At 48.1% G+C, this 21,176-nt stretch overlaps 1 protein-coding gene across 4 annotated transcripts in view; it reads right to left on the reverse strand.

Annotated features, from left to right (window-relative positions):
* The window catches only part of PHACTR3 (phosphatase and actin regulator 3), a 206,431-nt gene that overhangs the window by 47,049 nt on the left and 138,206 nt on the right, over positions 1-21,176 (reverse strand). For all 4 annotated transcript variants that reach the window (XM_019972105.2, XM_070801364.1, XM_070801367.1 and 1 more), the window contains exons 6-7: positions 20,127-20,301; positions 19,073-19,320 (exon numbers count right to left, since the gene is read on the reverse strand). In XM_019972105.2, coding sequence (XP_019827664.2) covers positions 19,073-19,320; positions 20,127-20,301 — 423 coding nt within the window. The remainder of the gene's footprint in view (positions 1-19,072; positions 19,321-20,126; positions 20,302-21,176) is intronic.

The following is a 21,176-nucleotide window of genomic DNA, read 5'->3' on the forward strand; positions in this document are numbered from 1 at the left end:
TATAGTATTAGATCACCCTTTGATTTATGGGGTGCCGACTCTATCAGAGCAGATTGGCCCCCCTGGGCTCTGCCTGGTGTCTTACTGGTGAGTTAACAAGAGGGAAGGTTAGGTTCATGGAGGTGGGAGCTGTCCCAGGCAGAGCTCAGGCAGGCTGCTTTCTGGCTCAAAGAAGCCTGATCTCTCACTCAACTATGAGAACAGTGCAAACAACCAAAGCCCAACCGCATCAGTTAGAGGAAAGGATCCCCTTCCCCCACCCACAGCAGAAACCACTCATCTCCAGCAGAAACCACTGTGGATATTTTGTGGGACTTGCTTCCAGACCTAACTTGTCTGCCATTAACAACTGACAGCCCCATTTAACTGTTTCACAGAAGTGGGATCGCACCACACACAGCCCAGCAAAGGCTGGCTCGCTCCCACATCCAATTCTAAAGCAGGACGGCCTGACCCAACTCTCTCCCTTCGATGGCTCCAGATACTCCCCGAGTGTGGATGTCCCCTGATCCCATTACTTGTTGATCCAGCTCCCCTGTGAATGGACATCTAGGTTAGTGCTTATTCTGGCTTTTTTAAGCAAAGCTTCAGGGACTGCCCTCATTTCTGTGTTTCCCTGCGCATGAATGAATATTCCCATCAGCTCCATTTCTAGAAGGCAAGCATTCCTGAGCCAAAGCTGCTGTGTATTTTAGGTTTAGACAGACGCTCCTCTCCCCTCTCCACCCTGGATCATCTCCTCGCTATTCCTCCCAGAAACCCAGTCTTGAGTACCATCTTGAGAAGAGGGAGGAACGTAAATGGGGTCGTGTATAAATATGAACAGAAGGCTGAGGAGTTAAAAATAAACTCAACACGAGATCTTTTTCTCAATTAGTTACATTTCAGAATTTATCCTAAGGAAATACTCATGGAGACATACACAGCCTTAGCTACAAAGATGCATATCCCCACACCACTAATGCAGCCCTTTTCCCAATAAACTGCATGTCCAGACTGGTGATCCTGGGGGGCGGGGGGTGGGGGGAAGCCTCAGGCCACATGGGTGGGAGGAGGAAGATATGAATGTCCCCCTACCTGCCACGAGCTATAGGGGGCCCGGTGAGAAGCCCTCACACCTGCCTTGGCACAGCATGGATGCTGTGGGGCCGTCTTAAAGCTGCTGTGGATTTTTTGGTTCAGATATTATACTTCTTAATTCTAGAATTTGCATCTGGTTCTCTTTTATAGTGTCTGTCTCTCTGTGAAGATTCTCCATCTGTTCATTCATCCTGTTTTTTAAGGCTCTCAACATGTTTGCAACCATGGCAGGTCTACTTCAGTTTTGAACATGGTTGTCTACTCCACAGCACACTCCTTACTGCAAGATTTGGCCTTTCTAGGGTTTTAAAAGATGGTCCATTGTGCTCACTGAAATCTCTCTGTGGTCTGGACTGATCCCAGCATCCCCAGTTTCCAGGATCACACACCTTCCTTGCTCCTACAGGTGATCTCTGCTAAGTCCTGAGGAATTCTGTCTGCCTTTGGCTGGCTGAATTTCCACATGAACTTCCGGGGCCCCTTCACATATCCCCCTTTTTCAGGACCCTGTCCTACAAACTCCAGCTGCTTCAGCACCACAGAACTGTGATTTGTTCCCCATATCAATGTGACCACCACTCTGCTTGGAGGTCACCTCCCTGCACCCTCCAGCCTAGGAAGATGCTCCAGGCAGAAAGTGGACAGTCAGTTGTGGGGCTCACTGTTTCCCCTGTCATCCAACGATAAGAGTGAATTTCAAATGTGAGCTAGTACTGCAATTTCAGTGGATAATTCTGTGCATTACTATAATTCCACATCCCCAGAATTCTCTGGAGTCTGGAGCCTAGTTTGGATTGGTCGTAGATACAATAGGAGCTCTGTTGTATCAGATTATCACTGGGCCTATGAGTCCCACACACAACTCTGCTGCTTGGTGCTTTTGGCAAGAACCACCAGAGTCTCACAGGCCCCACCACAAACAGCCCACACGCTTGTCCCAAAGCTGGTGGCCAAGCATCCCAGGATGCTGGTCTTGGGAGCATCTTGCATCCCAGTGACTTTCTGCAGCGCCACCTGGTGTGCATGTGGGGAATGGCCAGTTTCCAGGTAACGCCAAACCCAGAGCCCCAGGCCAAGCAGGAGCAGTGACCAGTGGTGGTCTGTGCACTCACTCTCGTGAGGACAAGCGAGTTCTCACCTCATCAGACTGCAGGTGACTCTTCACATCAGAGGATTCACTGCCAGGGGCTGTTCAACAGACCCTCCACCACATTTAAAATAGGATTCAAATAACATAACACACTTTAGCTTTCATGTTTCACCAGCTGTGTCCCAGGGGAAAGGCTGTCAGAGTCTGCAAAGAGGGCCACCCCTTCCTTCAGTTCAGGCAAGATCACAAGTGCCTGGCCATGCCGCTCCCCACGGTGATGTCCCTGTGTCATCTCATCGTCCAGCCCGATATGTCAGGATTTCTCATCCAGACGTGGCCCTCTTCCTCCTCTTTGCCTTCATGGCAGCTTTCAGTGTAGCCATGGGCTCCCTCGGGTGCTCCAGTTTTCCGAGAATACCCAGGGACCCAGAGCTGGGACATGCAATGCTTGTCCAATAAACAACAAAGCAGATTTTTGTATAAGACACTGTAGCAAATTTTAGCTTGTATACTAGGGTGGACCTATCAAGGATGAGATGGCTGGATAGTATCACCAATTCAATGGACACGAACTTGGGCAAACTCCATGAGACCGTGAAGGACAGGGAAGCCTGGTGCTGCAGTCCATGGGGATGTGACCAAGAGACTGAACAACCACAGCAATCAAGGATGGATTTTGGACAAAGTGCTCCAGAATCACTAACCACCCAACCCCCACCCCATCTATGTTCTTTATGAAATGCCAATCTCTCGGCCTCACTTTAAAGATTCAGGAAGTCAGGCGGTGGTAGAAAATAAAAATATTTACACAATGGCTATTTCATGTCATCTTTCCTTCATTACTACTTTCGTGTACATTTTATAACGTTTATATTAGTATATATATTTTATATATATATATATAATATACTAATATATTAGCAATATATTAGTAGGGTGCAACTCATGTATCAGTTCAGTTCGGTTCAGTCGCTCAGTTGTGTCCAACTCTTTGCAACCCCATGAATTGCAGCACACCAGGCCTCCCTGTCCATCACCAACTCCCAGAGTTCACTCAGACTCACGTCCATCGAGTCAGTGATGCCATCCAGCCATCTCATCCTCTGTCGTGCCCTTCTCCTCCTGCCCCCAATCCCTCCAAGCATCAGAGTCTTTTCCAATGAGTCAACTCTTCGCATGAGGTGGCCAAAGTACTGGAGTTTCAGCTTCAGCATAGTTTATAAATAAATAAGTGAAAATAAATATAATACATAATGAAATAACATACAAATGTAATATGTGTGTGTGTGTGTGTGTGTGTGTGTGTGTATGCTCTTGGGATGCACCAACAGAAAACTTGGTGACCCTCTCTTTAGACACTTGGTTCTAAACGCTTATCTGGTCACAGCCTCACTGAGAATGATTTGCTAGGTCCCTTGTTTCCAGGGTAAAATCCTGCCCCTGCGTGTCTTCAGCTGTAGAGCCTATCTTGGGGGTTCTGTTTAGGTTCAAGTAAACATCTGGATGGCCTTCCCTGGTGCTTCAGTGGTAAAGAATCCACCTGCCAATGCAGGAGACTGCTTGCAATGAAAGAGATGTGAGTTTGATCCCTGGCCGGGAAGATCCCCTGCAGGAGGAAATGGCAACCCACTTCAGTATTCTTTCCTGGAAAACCCCATGGACAGAGGAACCTGGAGGGCTATAGTCCATGGGGTTGCAGAGAGTCAGACATGACTGAGCGACTGAACAACAACAAACATTTAGAATCCTAAGACTATAGCAGACTAGATGCCACACCTGTCTGCTCAGGACACAGGGCAGCCCCAGGGCTCCCACTGGGCAAGTCCTCAAAGCAGGTCACATGGCTTCCCAGGAGCTCCTCCCCCAACAGGTGACACAGCTCAGCTGATGGATCAGGCGGGTGTGGGAGCTGCCCTTGAGCCGCACCGGGGCCTCTCTCTCCTGCGGCTGTTGCCCGGGCTGTGCTGCTGGGCCCCCTCAAAAATCACTGCACTCAGAATCTCAGGTTTTACTTACATTCTTCCCCAAACAGATGTGTGCTTAGTTGCTCAGTCGTATCTGACTCGTTGAAACTCCATGGATTGTACAGCTCACCGGGCTCCTCTGTTCATGGGATTTCCCAGGTAATAATACTGGAGTAGGTTACCATTCCTTCTCCAGGGGGTCTTACTGGCTCAAGGATCGAACCCAGGTCTCCTGTGTCTCCTACACTGCAGGTAGCCTCTTTACTCAGCGAGCCATAGAGGAAGTCCTCTTCCCCAAACAGATGCAATGTACCACTCAGTAGTGATATTTTTCACCATTAGCAATATTGACTGGTGACATCACAGCGGGGATTCTCAGCCTTCTCAGATTACTTAGGAAACTGCAAAGCGTTGATGGAGGAGATTCTCACATCAACCCTACGCCCACACCAACAAAGACTCTCCAGACTGGAGCCCTTCTGGGCTCCAGGTGGTCCACGCCAGCTTTAGTTTCCTAAGTGCGCCCACCGCTGCCATCTCTCTGAGACTTCACCTGCCTGGCAAACTCTTACTTACTCCTCAAAACCCTATGAAACAGCCTCTGGTCCTCCTCCTGACATCTGCCCACCACCTAACCTGTTCTTAGCCCAGGCATCAGCCCCTCTGTTGCAGGCTCTGTTGTGTTACTCTTGCCTATCTGTGTGTTTATAAGACTGAGAACTCCCCCAAAGCAGGAATGAAGGCTTTTCTAAAAAATACCTATAGCCTCTAATTAAAATAAATAAATTTAAATTAAAAAAAAAGAATATGAGAAAGAATATGTATAACTGAGTCACTTTGCTATACAGCAGAAATGAACATAACATCGTGAATCAACTATATGTCAATAAAAATTTTTAAATAAAAAAATACCTATGCTTATTGGTTTGCTAATGATAAAAGTAAGACATGTTCATTAAATCCAAAGCAAGCAGAAAACATGGTAAGAATTAGAGCAGAAATGGGGGAAATTAAAAATAGAACAAAATGGAAAAAACTAAACCAAAAGCTGGTTCTTTGAAAAGATCAATAAAATCAATAAGCATCTAGCCAGACTAAGAGAAAAAGATGAAGGACACTAATTGCTAATAATCAGAAATAAAAGAGGGACTATTAGTATAGATAATAGAATATTAGCTATAGTATATTCTCTATACTATACTACCTATAATAGTACAGATAACAGTATATTATATTATCAGTATAGATAATACAGATGTTAAAAGGATACTAAAAGAACAGTACAAACAATTTTGTGCCCATAAATTAGATAACCTAGATGAAATGGACCAATTCGTAGAAGACAATCTGCCAAAACTGACACAAGAAATTGATCATCTGAACAAGCCTCTACTAAATAAAATGAATCAATAAACAATAATCTTCTGAAACAGAAAGCACCAGGCCCAGAGGGCTTGACTTGTGAATTCTACCAAACTCGTGAGGAAGTATTACATCAATTCTCTATAATCGATTTCACAGTTTAGAAGCAGAGGGATTACGTCCCAACTCGTTCTATGAGGCCAGCATTACCCTGACACCAAAACCAAAGATGTCACAGGAAAAGAAAATCAAAGACCAGCATCTCTCATGAACACAGATGCAAACGTCCCAAAAGATTAGCAAAACTGAATACAAAAATGTGTGAAGAATTACACACCACAACCAAATGTCCTTTTACCAGATATGCAAGGTTGGTACAGCTTTTGAAAGTCAATTTATATAATGAATCACATCAACAGGCTAAGAACTAATAATCACATGATCAAATTAACTGATGCAGAAAAAGCATCTGACAGACCCAATACCACCCATTTATGACTTTAAAAACTAGTAAAGAATGGCATCATGAAATCCAAGCCATGAAATTAAAAGATGCTTGCTCCTTGGAAGAAAAGCTATGACCAACCTAGACAGCATTTAAAAAACAGAGGTATTACTTTGCCAACAAAGGTCCATGTAGTCAAAGCTATGGTTTTTCCAGTGGTCATGTATGAATGTGAGAGTTGGACTATAAAGAAGGCTGAGCGCCAAAGAATTGATGTTTTTGAACTGTGGTGTTGGAGAAGACTCTAGAGAGTCCCTTGGACTGCAAGATCAATCAGTCAGTCCTAAAGGAAATCAACCCTGAATATTCACTGGAAGATGAATGAAGCTGAAATCGAAGCTTCAGCTTCGATGCTGAAGCTGAAGCTCTACTACTCTGGCCACCTGAAGTGAAGAGCCGACTCACTGGGAAAGAGGCTGGGAAAGATTGAACGGAGGAGGAGAAGGGGGCGATAGAGGATGAGATGGTTGGATGGCATCACCAACTCAATGGACATGAGTTTGAGCAAGCTCCAGGAGATGGTGAAGGACAGGAAAGTCAAGTGTGCTGCAGTCCGTGGGGCCTCAAAGAGTCGGACACAACTGAACGACTGAACTACAACAGCAAAGAATGACGTCAGCAGCACGGTGGACGAGAAGCTCCTGTCTGTCCCTGTCAATCTACAACCACAGCTCAAGAAAGCTGCCTCTGCCCACCACATCAGGACCCTGGAAAATGCCACACACCTGTGCATCTACAGGGGGGTGGGCTGGAAAACATAGAGGCAATGGGACCTGGGCAACAGCAGAGGTGGGGCCTGTGATCCCAGACCCCCAGCTGCCAAGCCTGCAGCCCCAGAGAACCCAGTAGTAGCACCAGAGGAGGCAACATACACAACTCCAGTCTCCTGGCCACAGTAGTGCCCACGGCCACAAGGAACCAGATGGCAGTGGAGTCAGGGCTGGTGACCTCCTCCCTCTGGTCACAGAAGTGCCCATAAATGACCTCCCCCAACCTGCAGCAGCAGTGCACATAAACCCCAAGATCCCAGACACACCAGAGCTACTCAGGACCCAGGCTCCCCCTGCCACAGTGGAGCCTGGGACTCAGGAGACCCTGCACGCAGTGGAAGTGTCCGTCATGTGTGTCCCGGGTGATGACCAGAAGCAACAAGGTACTAAGACCCCAGACATACAAGCAGAGGCAACCAGGGCACTAGGTGGAGGGTGGAAAGTGCTGATTCTCAACTAGGAACAGAGGTAGTGCAGTAAGAGAAGCCAGAAACGTGTGCTATAGCACCACCTACTGGGAAAGGAAAGAAAAGCTTCTTACTTCTCACCTGGCTAACTCATGTCCCACTCTTCTGCAGCCCCATGGACTGTAGCCCACCAGGCTCCTCTGTCCATGGGATTTTCCAGGCAGAATACTGGAGTGGGTTGCCATTTCCTTCTCCGGGGAATCTTCCTGACCGAGGGATGGAGCCCACGTCTCCTGCATTGGCAGGCGGATTCTTTACTGCTGAGCCACCAGGGAAGTCCGTTGAATTGTTAGAATCAAGTTTAAAAAAAATTTAAAAGCTTTACCTAGAGAAGAAAGTTGTTCACAGCTTCAAATGCAGCGGCAGAGGAACAACTCATCAAGTGCCATGGAGAACCACAGTAATGTTGCTCCACACACACAAAACAAACAAACAAACAAACAAAACACGACAATTCTCCAGAAACCAAACTTCAAGTCATGGAATACTGTGATCCAGCCAATAGGGGATTCAAAACAGCTGTCACGGAGAAAAGCAATGAGCTACAAGAAAGCTCAGAAAGGCAGTTCAACAAGCTCAGGAATAAAAGTAAAGAACAGACAGAATACTGTACCAAAGAGATTGAAACTCTAGAAAAGAACAAACATTATGGAGCTGAAAAATTCAATAAATAAGATAGAGAATGCAAGTGAAAAGCACTGGAGATAGAGGAAACGACAGGCAAGAGAGAATTAGTGAGCTTGGAGATGGAAATCTAGAAACAATTCAGGTCCTCTAGAGGAGGAGAGAAAGTGAAAGAAAGTGCAAGTCACTCAATCGTGTCCAATTCTTTGTGACTCCATGGACTATACAGTCTGGAATTCTCTAGGCCAGGATACTGGAGCGGGTTGACATTCCCTTCTCCAGGGGATCTTCCCAACCCAGGGATCGAACCCAGGTCTCTTGCATTGCAGGTGAGTGCTTTACCAGTTGAGCCACAAGGGAAGCCCAGAGGAGGAGAGAGTATCTCAAAAAATGAGGAAATTCTAAAAGAACATTATTACGACTCTTTTAGGAGGGATATTAGGCGAGTGAGAAGGCAAGATTTTATTTAAAGAAATAATAGCTGAGGACTTCCCTGGTGGCCCAGTGATTAAGAATCCACCTGCCGATGCAGGGGGCATGGGTTCGATACCCGGTCCAGGAAGATTCCACCTCCCACGGAGCAAATAAACCCATCCACTACAACTTACTGAGTCTGTGACAGCAACTACCGAAGCCTGGGTACCTAGAGTCTGTGCTCCACAACGAGAAGTCACCTCAATGAGACGCCCACGCACTGTAACGAGAGTGCAGCCCCTGCTCGCTGCAGCTATGAAGACCCAGCAGAGCCAAAAGTAAATAAAATTCTAACAAGAAATAATAGCTGAGAACACCCCAGACCTGGGTAAGGAACAGAACAGACAAGCCCATGAAGCTAAGGGAACACCTAATTACCTCAAAAGAGACCTTCTTCTCCAAGACACACTGTATTAAAACTGTCAAAAGTCAGTAACAAAGAGTTTTCAAAGTATCCCAAGGAAAAAGAAAAGTCACCTACAAAAGAACCCCATCAGGCTGCTAGCAGAACTCTACAGGCCAAGGGAGTGGCCTGGCCTTCTCAAAATACTGAAAGAGAGGGACTGGCCCCCAAGATTCTATCCAGAAAAGTTATCATTCCAATAGGGAGGAGAAGTAAATGCTTTCCCAGACACACAAAGGCTGAAGGAGTCAGACCTGCTCTGGACCTGCCTTACAGGAAATGCTGAAAGGAACTCTTCCACCTGAAGCAAAAAGGGGACAGCACACACCTATGTGAGTAACATGGTAACAGGCAGAGTCAGAAACTGCAACTCCGTATCAGAGTGGCTTTTTAAGATAGCTCAGATGGTGGAGCCTGGTGGGCTGCCATCTATGGGGTTGCACAAAGTTGGACACGACTGAAGTGACTTAGCAGCAGCAGCAGATGGTAAAGAATCCACCTGCAATGCAGAAGACCTGGGTTTGATCCCTGGGTTGGGAAGACCCCCTGGAGGAGGGTATGGCAACCCACTCCAGTCTTCTTGCCTACAGAATCCCATGGACAGAGGAGCCTGGAGGGCTACAGCCCATGGGGTCACAGAGAGTCAGACACACTGAGCAACTAAGCATAAAGGTTAAAAGAAGAGAATTTTAGTAAAAATAACTATGTGAAAGTGTTAGTTGCTGAATTGTGTCTGACTCTGTGACCGCATGGACTGTAGCCCGCCAGGCTCCTCTGTCCATGGGATTCTGCAGGCAAGAAGACTGGAGTGGGTTGCCATGTCCTCCTCCAGGGGATCTTCCTGTCCCAGGGATCGAACCTGGGTCTCCTGCATTACAGACCGATTCTTTACCATCTGAGCCACCAGGGAAGCCCCAAAATAAACTGGAACATAAAAGGGGAAGAAGAAAAAGGACAGAAAGCATATAGGCCAAAGAAGATGAGAACACTACCAGTAGAAAGAGGACTACTGTACCCATGATACGATTAACACGGACATGGTGAGCACAAAACGCGAATCTAGAGCAGAGACACAAAGCATGAGAAAGAGAAAACAAAAAGTGTCCTGGAAAACCACCAACCCCAAATACCAGAAACACAAGGGAGAAACCGGGGACAAAACGGCAACACATCCTCCTGTATCAGGAATCACCCTAAATGCAAATAGATGGAACTCTCCAATCAGAAGACACAGACTGACCACTGAATTGAAAAGTAAGACCCACGAGGCACTTCTCCAGGGTTCCCTGACCCTGCTGCTCTCCGCTCAAGTGGCCCTTTTCAACAAAGCCTTTTGTTTTGGCAGAAAGACAAAAAACAACGAGACAACCATATGCTGCCTCCAGGAGACACATGTCCTAGCTTTAAAGACAAACACAGGTTCGAAGTGAGGGTATAGAAGACGATACTATAAGCAAACAGCAGCTAAAAGGAAGTGGATGTAGCCATACTTATATCAGAGAAAGCAGACTTCAAGTCACAAAAGTAACGAGAGACAAAGATGGACTTCTATAATCTTTTTCAACAAATGGTGTTGGAACAACTGGACACCCAGATACAAAACTGAAAACAAAAAATGAACCTAGACACAGACCTTCCTCCCTTCACAAAAATGAATTCAGAGTGGATCACAGACCAAGATACAAACTATTACATGATAAAAATCCGAGATCACACAGGAAGTACCCAAGGTGACCTAAAGCATAGCAATGACTTTTTATATACAAGAGCAAAGGCACACTTCAAGGAATAAAGCAATTAATTAGTTGGAGTTCATGAAGTTAAAACTTCTGTTAAAGACAATGTTAGGAGTATGATGAGAAGAGTTATGGACTGGGAATTAACATTTTCGAAATATATCTGATAAACAAATGTCATCCAAAATATACCAAAAACGCTTAAAACTCAACAATAAGAAAACAAACCACCCAATTAAAAAAATGGCCCAAAACCTTAACAGACACCTCACTGTTTGGATACAGATGGCAAATCAACAAATGAAAAGATGCTCCATCTCATGTGTCACTGTGCGCTAGTCGCTCAGTCTTGTCCGACGCTTTGCGACCCCATGGACTGTAGCCCACCAGGCTCCTCTGTGCATGAGATTTTCCAGGCAAGCATACTGGGGTGGGTTGCCAAAGATGCTCCATGTCATGTGCCACCAGGGAAATGTGTAAAACAATAATGCGATACCACTACAAACCTATCAGAATGGCCAATATCCAGCACACCAACAGCCAACCAAATGAGGGTCAGGATGTGGGGCAACAGGAACGTTCTCCCAGTGCTGGTGGGAGCAGAAAACGGTACAGTCATCCTGGAAGACTGGGGGTTTCTTACAAAACTCAACAAACTCTTTACCCCATGATCCAACAACTGCATGCATTGGTATTCACCCAAAGGATTTGAAAACTTATCCACACAAAAACCTACACATGATGCTTACAGCAGCTTTGTTCATAGTTGCTGAAACTTAGAAACAACCAAGACTTCCTTTGGTAGGGGAAAGGGTAAATAAACTGTGGTACATCTAGACAGTGGAATATTATTCTGTGTGAAAAAGAAATGAGGGTGTGAGGAGGCGAGAAACAGGTGAAGGAGATGAAGAGGCACAAACTCCCAGTTAAATAATGAGTGAGTCACAGGCAGGAAATGTACAGTGTGGGGAGCATGGCCAATAATTAAGCGATATCCTCGTATGGTGACAGATGGTACCTAGACCTACGGAGACCATTCTGAAATGTACAGAAATACTGAATCACTCTGTTGTGTACCAGGAACTAACATAGTGTTGTAGGTTCAAAAGCAAACTCACAGAAAGAGAGATCAGACTTGAGGTCACCAGCAGCAAGGGGTGGAAGGAAGAGGAATTGGATGAAGGTGGTCAAAAGGTACAAATTTCCAGCTATAAGATAAACAAGGAATGTAATGTACATGATAAATATGATCAATAGTTAACATTGATGTTTGTTATATATGAATTTTAAAGGAGTAAGTCCTAAGAGTTCTCCTCACAAGAAAAAAATGTTTCTTCTTTAATTTTGTATCTATATGAGATGATAGATGTTTACTACGCTTTTGTGAAATTCATTTCAGGATGTAGGTAAGTGAAGAACATTATGCTGCACACCTAACTTACTAATTATTTATCAATTATATCACAAAAAAAAAAAACTAGGAAGAAGTAAAAATAAGGGGGGGAAGGAAAAAAATTAAAAGAGTCATCCAACTACAAAGTGACACAGCAGAAACATAAAATGTATATTCCTGCGAGAAAGAAGCCGAGGTGAAAAGACTGCCTACTGTGTGACTCCGACTGTGCCACGCTGGAAAAGGCAAATCATGGAGACAGAAAGAGGATGAGCACTGCCAGGGGTCGAGGAGAGGGAGGAACGAGCAGACAGAGCACAGAGGATCGTCAGGGCGGTGAAAACCCTCTACTGACAACATAAAGATGGACATGTCACTGTCCATTTGTTCAAAATCACAGCACATACACACCAAGGACAAACCTGAATTAAAGTACGGACTTCGGGCGATGCGTCAATGTAGGTTCATTGGTTGTAACAGATGCCGCCACTCTGGAGAGGGTGTTGATGATGTGCTGGGGTGGGGAGCCTGTGCAGGTATGGGGCCGGGGATAGGGGAAAACTATTCGCTCTTAGTTTGCTATGAACCTAAAATTGCTCTAAAAAGCATGCTGTTGGGTTACTCACTCAGCCATGTCCGGCTCTTTGTGATCCCATGGATCACAGGCTTGTCAGGCTCCTATGTCCATGCAATTCCCCAGGCAAGAATACTGGAGTGGGTTGCCATTCCCTTCTCCAGGGGAACTTCCAGACCCAGGGATTGAACCCAGGTCTCCTGCATTGCAGGCAGATTCTTTAACGTCTGAGCCACCAGGGAAGTCCAAACAAATGCTTCCCGTACTGGGGAATTGAACCTGGCCCATGACGGTGACAGCACCGAATCCTAACCACTAGATCACCAGGGACTAAAAAGCAAAATCTTTTCTAAAAGTTACCTTTGATGGACCTGAGAACATGCTGCGTGTCCTGCCGTTGTCTGGCGCTGACTGCACATGCCCATAAAGGTATCGGGTATGTGCCCGGGTATGTGTGAAAACGTGTCTGAGAGCATGTACACGTGGCAGGAGACTTAAACACATAGCCCGTAACACATCTCTCTGAACTGATCAAGGCACCATGTTTGCCTTGCATGGAAATCCAACGGTCAGACCCAGACTACAGCAAACACTTTTCACTTCAACCAGAACCAACAGGACAGTCTGATCAGGACAGCTGAGTCAGGGGCAGGTCTGCCTCAGACGGGGCCCCCACCACCTCAAGAATTAAGCCCTAATGTAGATGCTACTGGAGGATTCTGGTGGATGAGATGTTTGATAACAAACACTTCCCGGAGTGGTGACACCAGACAGACATCACATGCAAAGGATCCGTCAACGCCAAGTTATGAGGATAAATAAATACCAGTGCAGTTTCTTCAAGAAAATTAGAGATACCAAGGGAACACTTCATGCAAAGATAGGCTCAATAAAGAACAGAAATGATGTGGACATAACAGAAGCAGAAGATATTAAGAAGAGGTAGCAAGAATACACAGAAGAACTATACAAAAAGATCTTCACGACTCAGATAATCATGATGGTGTGATCACTCACCGAGAGCCAGACATCCTGGAATGTGAAGTCAAGTGGGCCTTAGGAAGCATCACTACAAACAGAGCTAGTGGAGGTGATGGAATTCCAGTTGAGCTATTTGAAATCCTGAAAGATGATGCTGTGAAAGTGCTGCACTCAATATGCCAGCAAATTTGGAAAACTCAGCAGTGGCCACAGGACTGGAAAAGGTCAGTTTTCATTCCAATCCCAAAGAAAGGAAATGCCAAAGAATGCTCAAACTAACTTACAATTGCACTCATCTCACACACTAGTAAAGTAATGCTCAAAATTCTCCAAGCCAGGCTTCAGCAATATGTGAACCATGAACTTCTAGATGTTCAAGCTGGTTTTAGAAAAGGCAGAGGAATCAGAGATCAAATTGCCAACATCTGTTGGATAATTGAAAAAGCAAGAGAATTCCAGAAAAACATCTATTTCTGCTTTATTGACTATGCCAAAGCCTTTGACTGTGTGGATCACAATAAACTGTGGAAAATTCTAAAAGAGATGGGAATACCAGACCACCTGACCTGCCTCTTGAGAAACCTGTATGCAGGCCAGGAAGCAACAGTTAGAACCGGACATGGAACAACAGACTGGTTCCAAATAGGAAAAGAAGTATGTCAAGGCTGTATATTGTCACCCTGCTTATTTAACTTCTATGCGGAGTACATTATGAGAAAAGCTGGGCTGGATGAAGCACAAGCTGGAATCAAGATTGCCTGGGGAAATATCAATAACCTCAGATATGCAGATGACACTACCCTTACGGCAGAAAGTGAAGAAGAACTATAAAGAGCCTCTTGATGAAAGTGAAAGAGGAGGGTGAAAAAGTTGGCTTAAAGCTCAACATTCAGAAAACGAAGATCATGGCATCTGGTCCCATCACTTCATGGCAAATAGATGGAGAAGCAGTGGAAACAGTGTCAGACTTTATTTTGGGGGGCTCCAAAATCACTGCAGACGGTGATTGCAGCCATGAAATTAAAAGACGCTTGCTCCTTGGAAGAAAAACTATGACCAACCTAGACAGCATATTGAAAAGCAGAGACATTACTTTGCCAAAAGGTCCATCTAGTCAAGGCTATGGTTTTTCCAGTGGTCATGTATGGATGTGAGAGTTGGACTGTGAAGAAAGCTGAGCGCCAAAGAATTGATGGTTTTGAACTGTGGGGTTGGAGAAGACACTTGAGAGTCCCTTGGACAGCAAGGAGATCCAACCAGTCCATCCTAAAGGAGATCAGTCCTGGGTGTTCATTAGAAGGACTGATGTTGAAGCTGAAACTCCAATACTTTGGCCACCCGACGTGAAACTAACTCATTTGAAAAGACCCTGATGCCGGCAAAGATTAAAGGCTGGAGGAGAAGGGGATGACAGAGGATGAGATGGTTCGATGGTATCACTGACTCAATGGACATGAGTCTGAGTGATTCTGGGAGTTGGAGATGGACAGGGAGGCCTGGCGTGCTGCAGTCCATGGGGTTGCAAAGAGTCAGACACGACTGAGCTACTGAACTGAGTGCAGTGTCTGTGATGAATAATCGATGAAGCTGCCGCCTGGCACTTCTCTCCTTCTGCACCTCCGTCTGTCAGTCCTAAGTTGCTTCAGCTGTGTCTGATTCTCTGTGACCCTATAAACTGTAGTCCCTCCAGGCTCCTCTGTCCATGGGATTCTCCAAGCAAGAATACTGGAGTGGGTTGCTATTTCCTCCTCTAGGGGATCTTCCTAACCCAGGGATTGAACCTGCGTCTTTTATGTCTCCTGCATTTAATCCCTGCAGGTTAGGATGCAGGCAGGTTCTTCACCACTAGCACCACCTCTGCACCTCAGAGATCTACAAATAACATACCAGCTGTGACCCTAGGAGTGGGGTTTGAACTCGAGAGAAGCCAAGAAAAGCTGATCTTTGCTGCTGCCCTACCGGGCAAAGCAGAATGTGTTCATGAGTTTTTCCCATGGTGAATCATTTTCCCCCGAAAGTAAGATGTGTAGACTTTCTCCAGAACTGATATGGAACTTCTCCCTCCAAGCATTTTGTCCCAGAGATCCGTAACTCTGAGGGAGCTACGGACACACACGAGAGCATAATAAAGGTGAAGAGCCCACATTCTGTACTGGATTTCAGGGTTCAGGGATCCCAGATTGTGTACCACGGCCTCAGCCACAGATGTCAGGGCTCCTCTGGATGTGGGGCTCTCCAGGTATGCCTCACTGTGTGCAACGGGCCCAGCCCTCCAGGGATGCTCGAAGGGTTGGATGTGAGCCCTCGACCTTGAGCCCCAGTGCTGGTACCCACAGGAGGGGCAGCTTTGCCCAGGTTTGCAAATATAATCAGCGCAGCCCTTCCCAAGCACAGCCTGGTGGGACCCTGGGCATGATAACATCAGCAGAGCTTCTAGAATGAGTTCTACCCTCCCCGTTCCCAACACTGTCAATCTCCAAGTTCAGTTAAGGACACCGGTTTTTGGAGACAAACAACAAGAGACTCAGGGTTGACCCACACCCTGGGAGAAACCTCAAAGGAGGAAAGTGGCTGATCCCCACAGGAGACTACAGACACCACCTCCTTCCATCCCAACACCCAGTCACACATGATACTTATTGTGTGTGTAGCATGTGGGGCTGCGGACGTGGCAGGAACCTCTACCTGATGAAGCCCTGACTTCAGGCATCTGTGCTGGTGGGGAGAGGACTCAGGGACAGAAGGTGAGGGAGGGGCCAGCAGGGCCGTGGTGGGGAAAAGTCACCTGTTTATGCCTGCCACCTTCCTGGAGGAGGTGGCATTTTAAACCCAGTGGAGCTGCACATACCTCCTACTCAGTGGGAATGGGAGCCCTGTGGTAAGTGCATGTGGAGGTAGCGGCTGTGGCCAGGTCCCCGGGGGCCCAGGAGGAGACAAGCCAGGTGACGGGGACAGGCCACAGGGGTCGTGGTGAGGACCTGCATTAAACCCGCAGGAAGCCCCTGGAGGGGTGTGAGCAAGGGATGACGTTGCCCGATGTCCATCTGTGTGGAGGGGCTAGAACAGGGGTGATGGCAGAGGCAGGGGGGCCCGGGGGAGGCTGAGTCCAGGCGAGAGAGGACGGAGCAGCTCAACAGAGGAGAATCGGCCTGACATCTCCAAGGAGGCGCCATCTGCATGTCAGGTGCAAGGCCAAGAGTGGTGAGATGGCCCCAGGTCATGGAAGGTCAGAGGTCCTGCTCATGGGGACAGGAACAGTCTGGGTTTGGAGGCAAAGGTCGAGAGCTTAGATCCGAAGGGGTCAGGTCAGAGACACCTCCAAGACTCCAGTGGACGTGCTGAGTCCACAGGGGATCTCTTAGAGCTCAGGGCACATGGGCTGGAGGACCATTGGATAGGCAGATGGCAGTCAAAGCCGTTCACCCAGCAGCTACCCACTCACTCCTACATAGACCTGGGTGTGTGTGGATGAGAGGCACCAGCCCTCGCGCGGACAGCAGTGAAACGCATAATAATTGAATAATGGATAGATTTGTGAAGAGACAGAGAGACTTCCCTGGAGGCTCAGACAGTAATGAAGCCACCTCCAATGCAGAAGACCCAGGTTTGATCCCTGGATCAGGAAGATCTCCTGGAGAAGGGAATGGTAACCCTCTCTAGTACTCTTGCCTGGAAAATCCTATGGACAGAGGAGCCTGGCGGGCTACAGTCCAAAGAGCTGCAAAGTCAGATGCAACTGAGCAACAAACACTTCACTTTGGAAGATAGATAATCACAAAAATCACGGTAAAATTACCACTGTGCGGAGCACTGAAGGAAGGGTCAGAGTGCTGTCTTTAGAGTGGAGGATGAGGGAGTTTGATCTGATCAGTGAGGAGGAGGCAGAGGTAGGTGGGGACCCGCCCAGGCTGCAGGTGGTCCCACAGCTGAGGGCCTGATGATGGGGTTGGTAGGGTTGGGGGGTAAAAGGCCCTGGGGGTGACCCTGGCTCCATGGGAAGAGGAATATGTTACATCATCAGGAGCAGCTGCTCCAGGTGGACCGCGACCCCCAAAGATTGGTGTACCCAGAACCTGGGAACGTGACCTTATTTGGGGGAAAAAAAAAGATGTAATTTGCTTTTGCAGATGTAATTAAGGTAAGGATCTTAAAATGAGGAGATCATCCAGGATCATCCAGATGGGCCCTAAATCCCAAGATAAGGGAAGGAGAGGACACACAAGAGCTGATGCAAGACGGTGGCAGCGATCTGAGTGATGCAGCCACAGGCAAAGCCAGCTGGAGCCCCTCGCAGCTCAAACAGGCAGGGAGGTCCTTCCCTTGAGCAGTGGGCAGAGGCCAGGGGAGCTCCAAACACCATACAAGGCACAGGGCAGCCCCACACAGAGGATCGTCCAGGCCTCAGTGTTGCCGAGGCTGAGGGACCTGCTTCAACCCTGATCCCTGCCTACATCAGCCATTCTCAGATGTCACCCTGTCCTGTAGGAGGCTGATGGGTGTTTAAGGGGAAAAGTCCCAGAACCAGGTAAGTCTGGGAAACACCACAGGCTTCAGCGTCTTCTCAGATGTCCAGGGTCTTTGGCTCTAGGTTTCTGACATGAAGACCCTGGTTTGACTTCTGTCAGCCACTTCCAACCACATGTGAGCTTCATTCCACCCCGACCCCGCCAACACACACACTACAGCTGGTGCTCCCGGAAGTGCTTCGCCAGACCCAAAGTGGACAAGGTCCAGAGGGATGCAAGGTCACAGGAGGGGGTGACAGCCAAGGCCAGTATCCAGTCCTGGGCTCCTGGTCTGTCCACCTGGTCACGGCTGCCCCCGCCTGATCCCCTTATTACCAACCAAGTCACAGTCAATACCAACACTTCCGTTTTCCATCAACACTGGGACCAGGTCCCCAGGGGCTCCCTGCAGACTGTCGTGATTGTCCCCATGAGATGCTTTCAGGAGGAACAATAAGCCTCCCCTAAAGGCCTTACAGTCGTGTCACTCGTGACCCTCCTACAAGAGACGGTGCTCAGCACAGCTCACATCAGGACTGAGTACCCATTATCACGAGGGTCTACAGTGCTTTGTCTCGCGAGCCCCCATATCCTCAAGGGTAAAACAGAGCAAATATTCTAACCTGGAGAACACATTTTGAGGACAGACAGACCTCCAAGGACCTGGTGGACACATGGTCCTGAACAAGCAGACGCTGCCGGCTTTATAGTAGTTCTGAGATGACCACTGGCATCAGCCTGCCCTCCCTCTTCCATCTCATCTTGCTTTCTTATTAACATTTTCTGCTACATCCTCCAAATGCTGGCAATCCAAGTGCCACCAACACGACATCCTGCCACATCCTCCCAAGCACTGACCCTGTCAGTCGCTGGCTGAGGCCCCTTTGTTTTTTCAAATACACATGAAGATGTATATGCGACTGTCAGAATCAAACACGTCTCCTCGGGTTCCTCCTAATTGTGCCCTGAGCCAGCCCACAGGCCGCAGCTCACATACAATGGGGCATCTCTCTCCATTACTCCCTGGCACATGCCCTCCACCCTGTGCCCTCGGCTCTGGCAGCAGCAGAACCCCCAAACCTGCACTTGGGCTCCATGCCTCTGGAAGGAGGCTCCCGCCCCGAGAGACCCACCCTCTGCTCACCAGAGATGATGGAGTCGTTCAGGGCCTCTTCGTCCTGATACAAGAGCAGGTCGTCCTTGAGTTCAGAATTCAGGATCAGGTTCTCCTTATTCTCCTCAGACTCCTTGGCCACAGTCCGCTTACCGTCAGAGGCCCCGTCGAAGCTCCAGGCCTCCTCCCGCTCCTTGCCCCGCTCCACGCTGCACGTCCTCGACAGCCGGACGTCCACGCGCTTCTTCGGGGACCCTTTACTGTCCCTGCCTTGGAAGCTGAATCAGAGATGCAGCACAGGTTATTCACTGTCCCCGTCACCTGGACACCCTGCAAAGTTGACCTGAAGACTTACAACGGGCTTTGCAAAGACGGCCCCCGAGTGTGTGCAACTGATGCTCAGGAAAAGAAGTGCCAGGGGCTCACAGGGCTTTCAGCCCAAGGCTGCTCAGAATGTGTTGCTCTGAATGATGCTGACACGCATGTAACAAAACCTGCTGAGACAGCACCGCCAACGTGCAGATCAAGGATTTCCTAAGAACCAAGCAGGGCATCTTCTTTGCCCAATATTTCTGCCAAGCCACGTACGTATTCTGGTATCTGTTTTGCCGTCCAATGACTCACTAGTCTTCAGCCTATGAGGCATGTGAGGTCAAGAGTAAGAGTCAGCTTCCGGGCAGGTTACCTGTGCTCTCGCCAGATGAAAATGGGACGCGATCAGAGTCCCCAGACAACATAACGGCTACTTCTCCCTCTCAATCCTCTCGTGTGATGCTCCCACTCGACCCTGGGTCCCTGGACCTTCCAGGGGAAACACAGGGGCTTTTGTGCCTGGTTCTCATGTGTACAATTCCCACCCTATCCCTCTCAGAATGTGGCCACTGAGACCAGCTACCAACCAGCTGCAGAGCCCGGTGCAAAACTGAAAAAGGAAGCACCTTGCTCAACAACTGAGAATTCCAGGATAGTGAGAGCAGAGCTATGAGGCCAGCCTGGACCCATCCCCTGTGACTGCCCCCAGTGAGACTGGCCTTGGATGGGGGGTTCAGGCACACAGGTCCCCCTGCCAGGGGAGGGGCCTCACCTGTCCTGGCGGTGCTTGGTGGCCAGTGCTCTGTGCAGCTCCTCAATGACGCGGCTGGGGGGCAGAGGCCGGTGGACAGTGGTGAGATGAGGAGACCCCGTGGGCGTGGAAAGCTGTCCTCGGAGGGAAGAGTCAGTACTTTTCCCGCCAGAGCCTTGAAAGAGTGTGGCCTGGCCTGGGGCATGAGAAGAACCAGTAAGAAGATAAGTCTTTGGGGTCAGAAATGAGGGGCTTTGCTGAAACACAGGAGCCCGTGAGCAGAGAGGACGCAGGGCTCCAGGCCAGGTGAACTCACTAGCATCCTATCTGAGATGCTGTGCCCAGCTCCCTCCCTGCAAAGACGGAGATGGGTACATCCCTGATCGGTTCCCCTCCATCCTTGGGACCCCTGAGCTGAATGGATGGCAGTACCCACAGGCCCTTGGCGGGGTCTCAGGCATGGAAAGCCCCCTTCCTATTTCTCTATGACAAACTTGACCTCCTGAAGCCATACTTCCTCTTGCAGAAGCTGGAAGAACTCCCCAAGCTCTATAGCCATTGCTCAGCCTGGACCACCACCATAGCCTCCCTTTGCTTCCCCATCACCCACTCGCGTCTGCCTCCAATCTGCACCTCTCCTTGTGGGAGTCTTCTGATCATGGCTCTCCCATTCTCCTCGGGACAAGATCTGGGCTGATGACAAGTCCCAGGGCCCCACAGGTTGTTCCCAATCATATTTTAATACGCTTCTCTTTTTTTATATAAATTGAAGTATAGTTGATTCGGGCTTCCCTGGTGGCTCAGCAGTAAAGAATCCACCTGCCAATGCAGGAGATGCAGGTTCGATCCCTGGGTCAGGAAGATTCCTGGAGAAGGAAATGGCAACCCACTCCAGTATCCTTGCCTGGAAAATCCCATGGATAGAGGAGCCTGGTGGGCTTCAGTCCACGGGGTTGCAAAAGAGTTGAACACGACTTTGCAACTGAACACTCACACGTAGTTGATTTACAATATTGTGTTAATTTCAGGTGTACAGCTAAGTGATTCAGTTTAATATTGAGACATATTTTG

This window comes from Bos indicus, chromosome 13 (assembly GCF_029378745.1).
Source record: "Bos indicus isolate NIAB-ARS_2022 breed Sahiwal x Tharparkar chromosome 13, NIAB-ARS_B.indTharparkar_mat_pri_1.0, whole genome shotgun sequence".
Lineage (NCBI taxonomy): Eukaryota > Metazoa > Chordata > Mammalia > Artiodactyla > Bovidae > Bos > Bos indicus.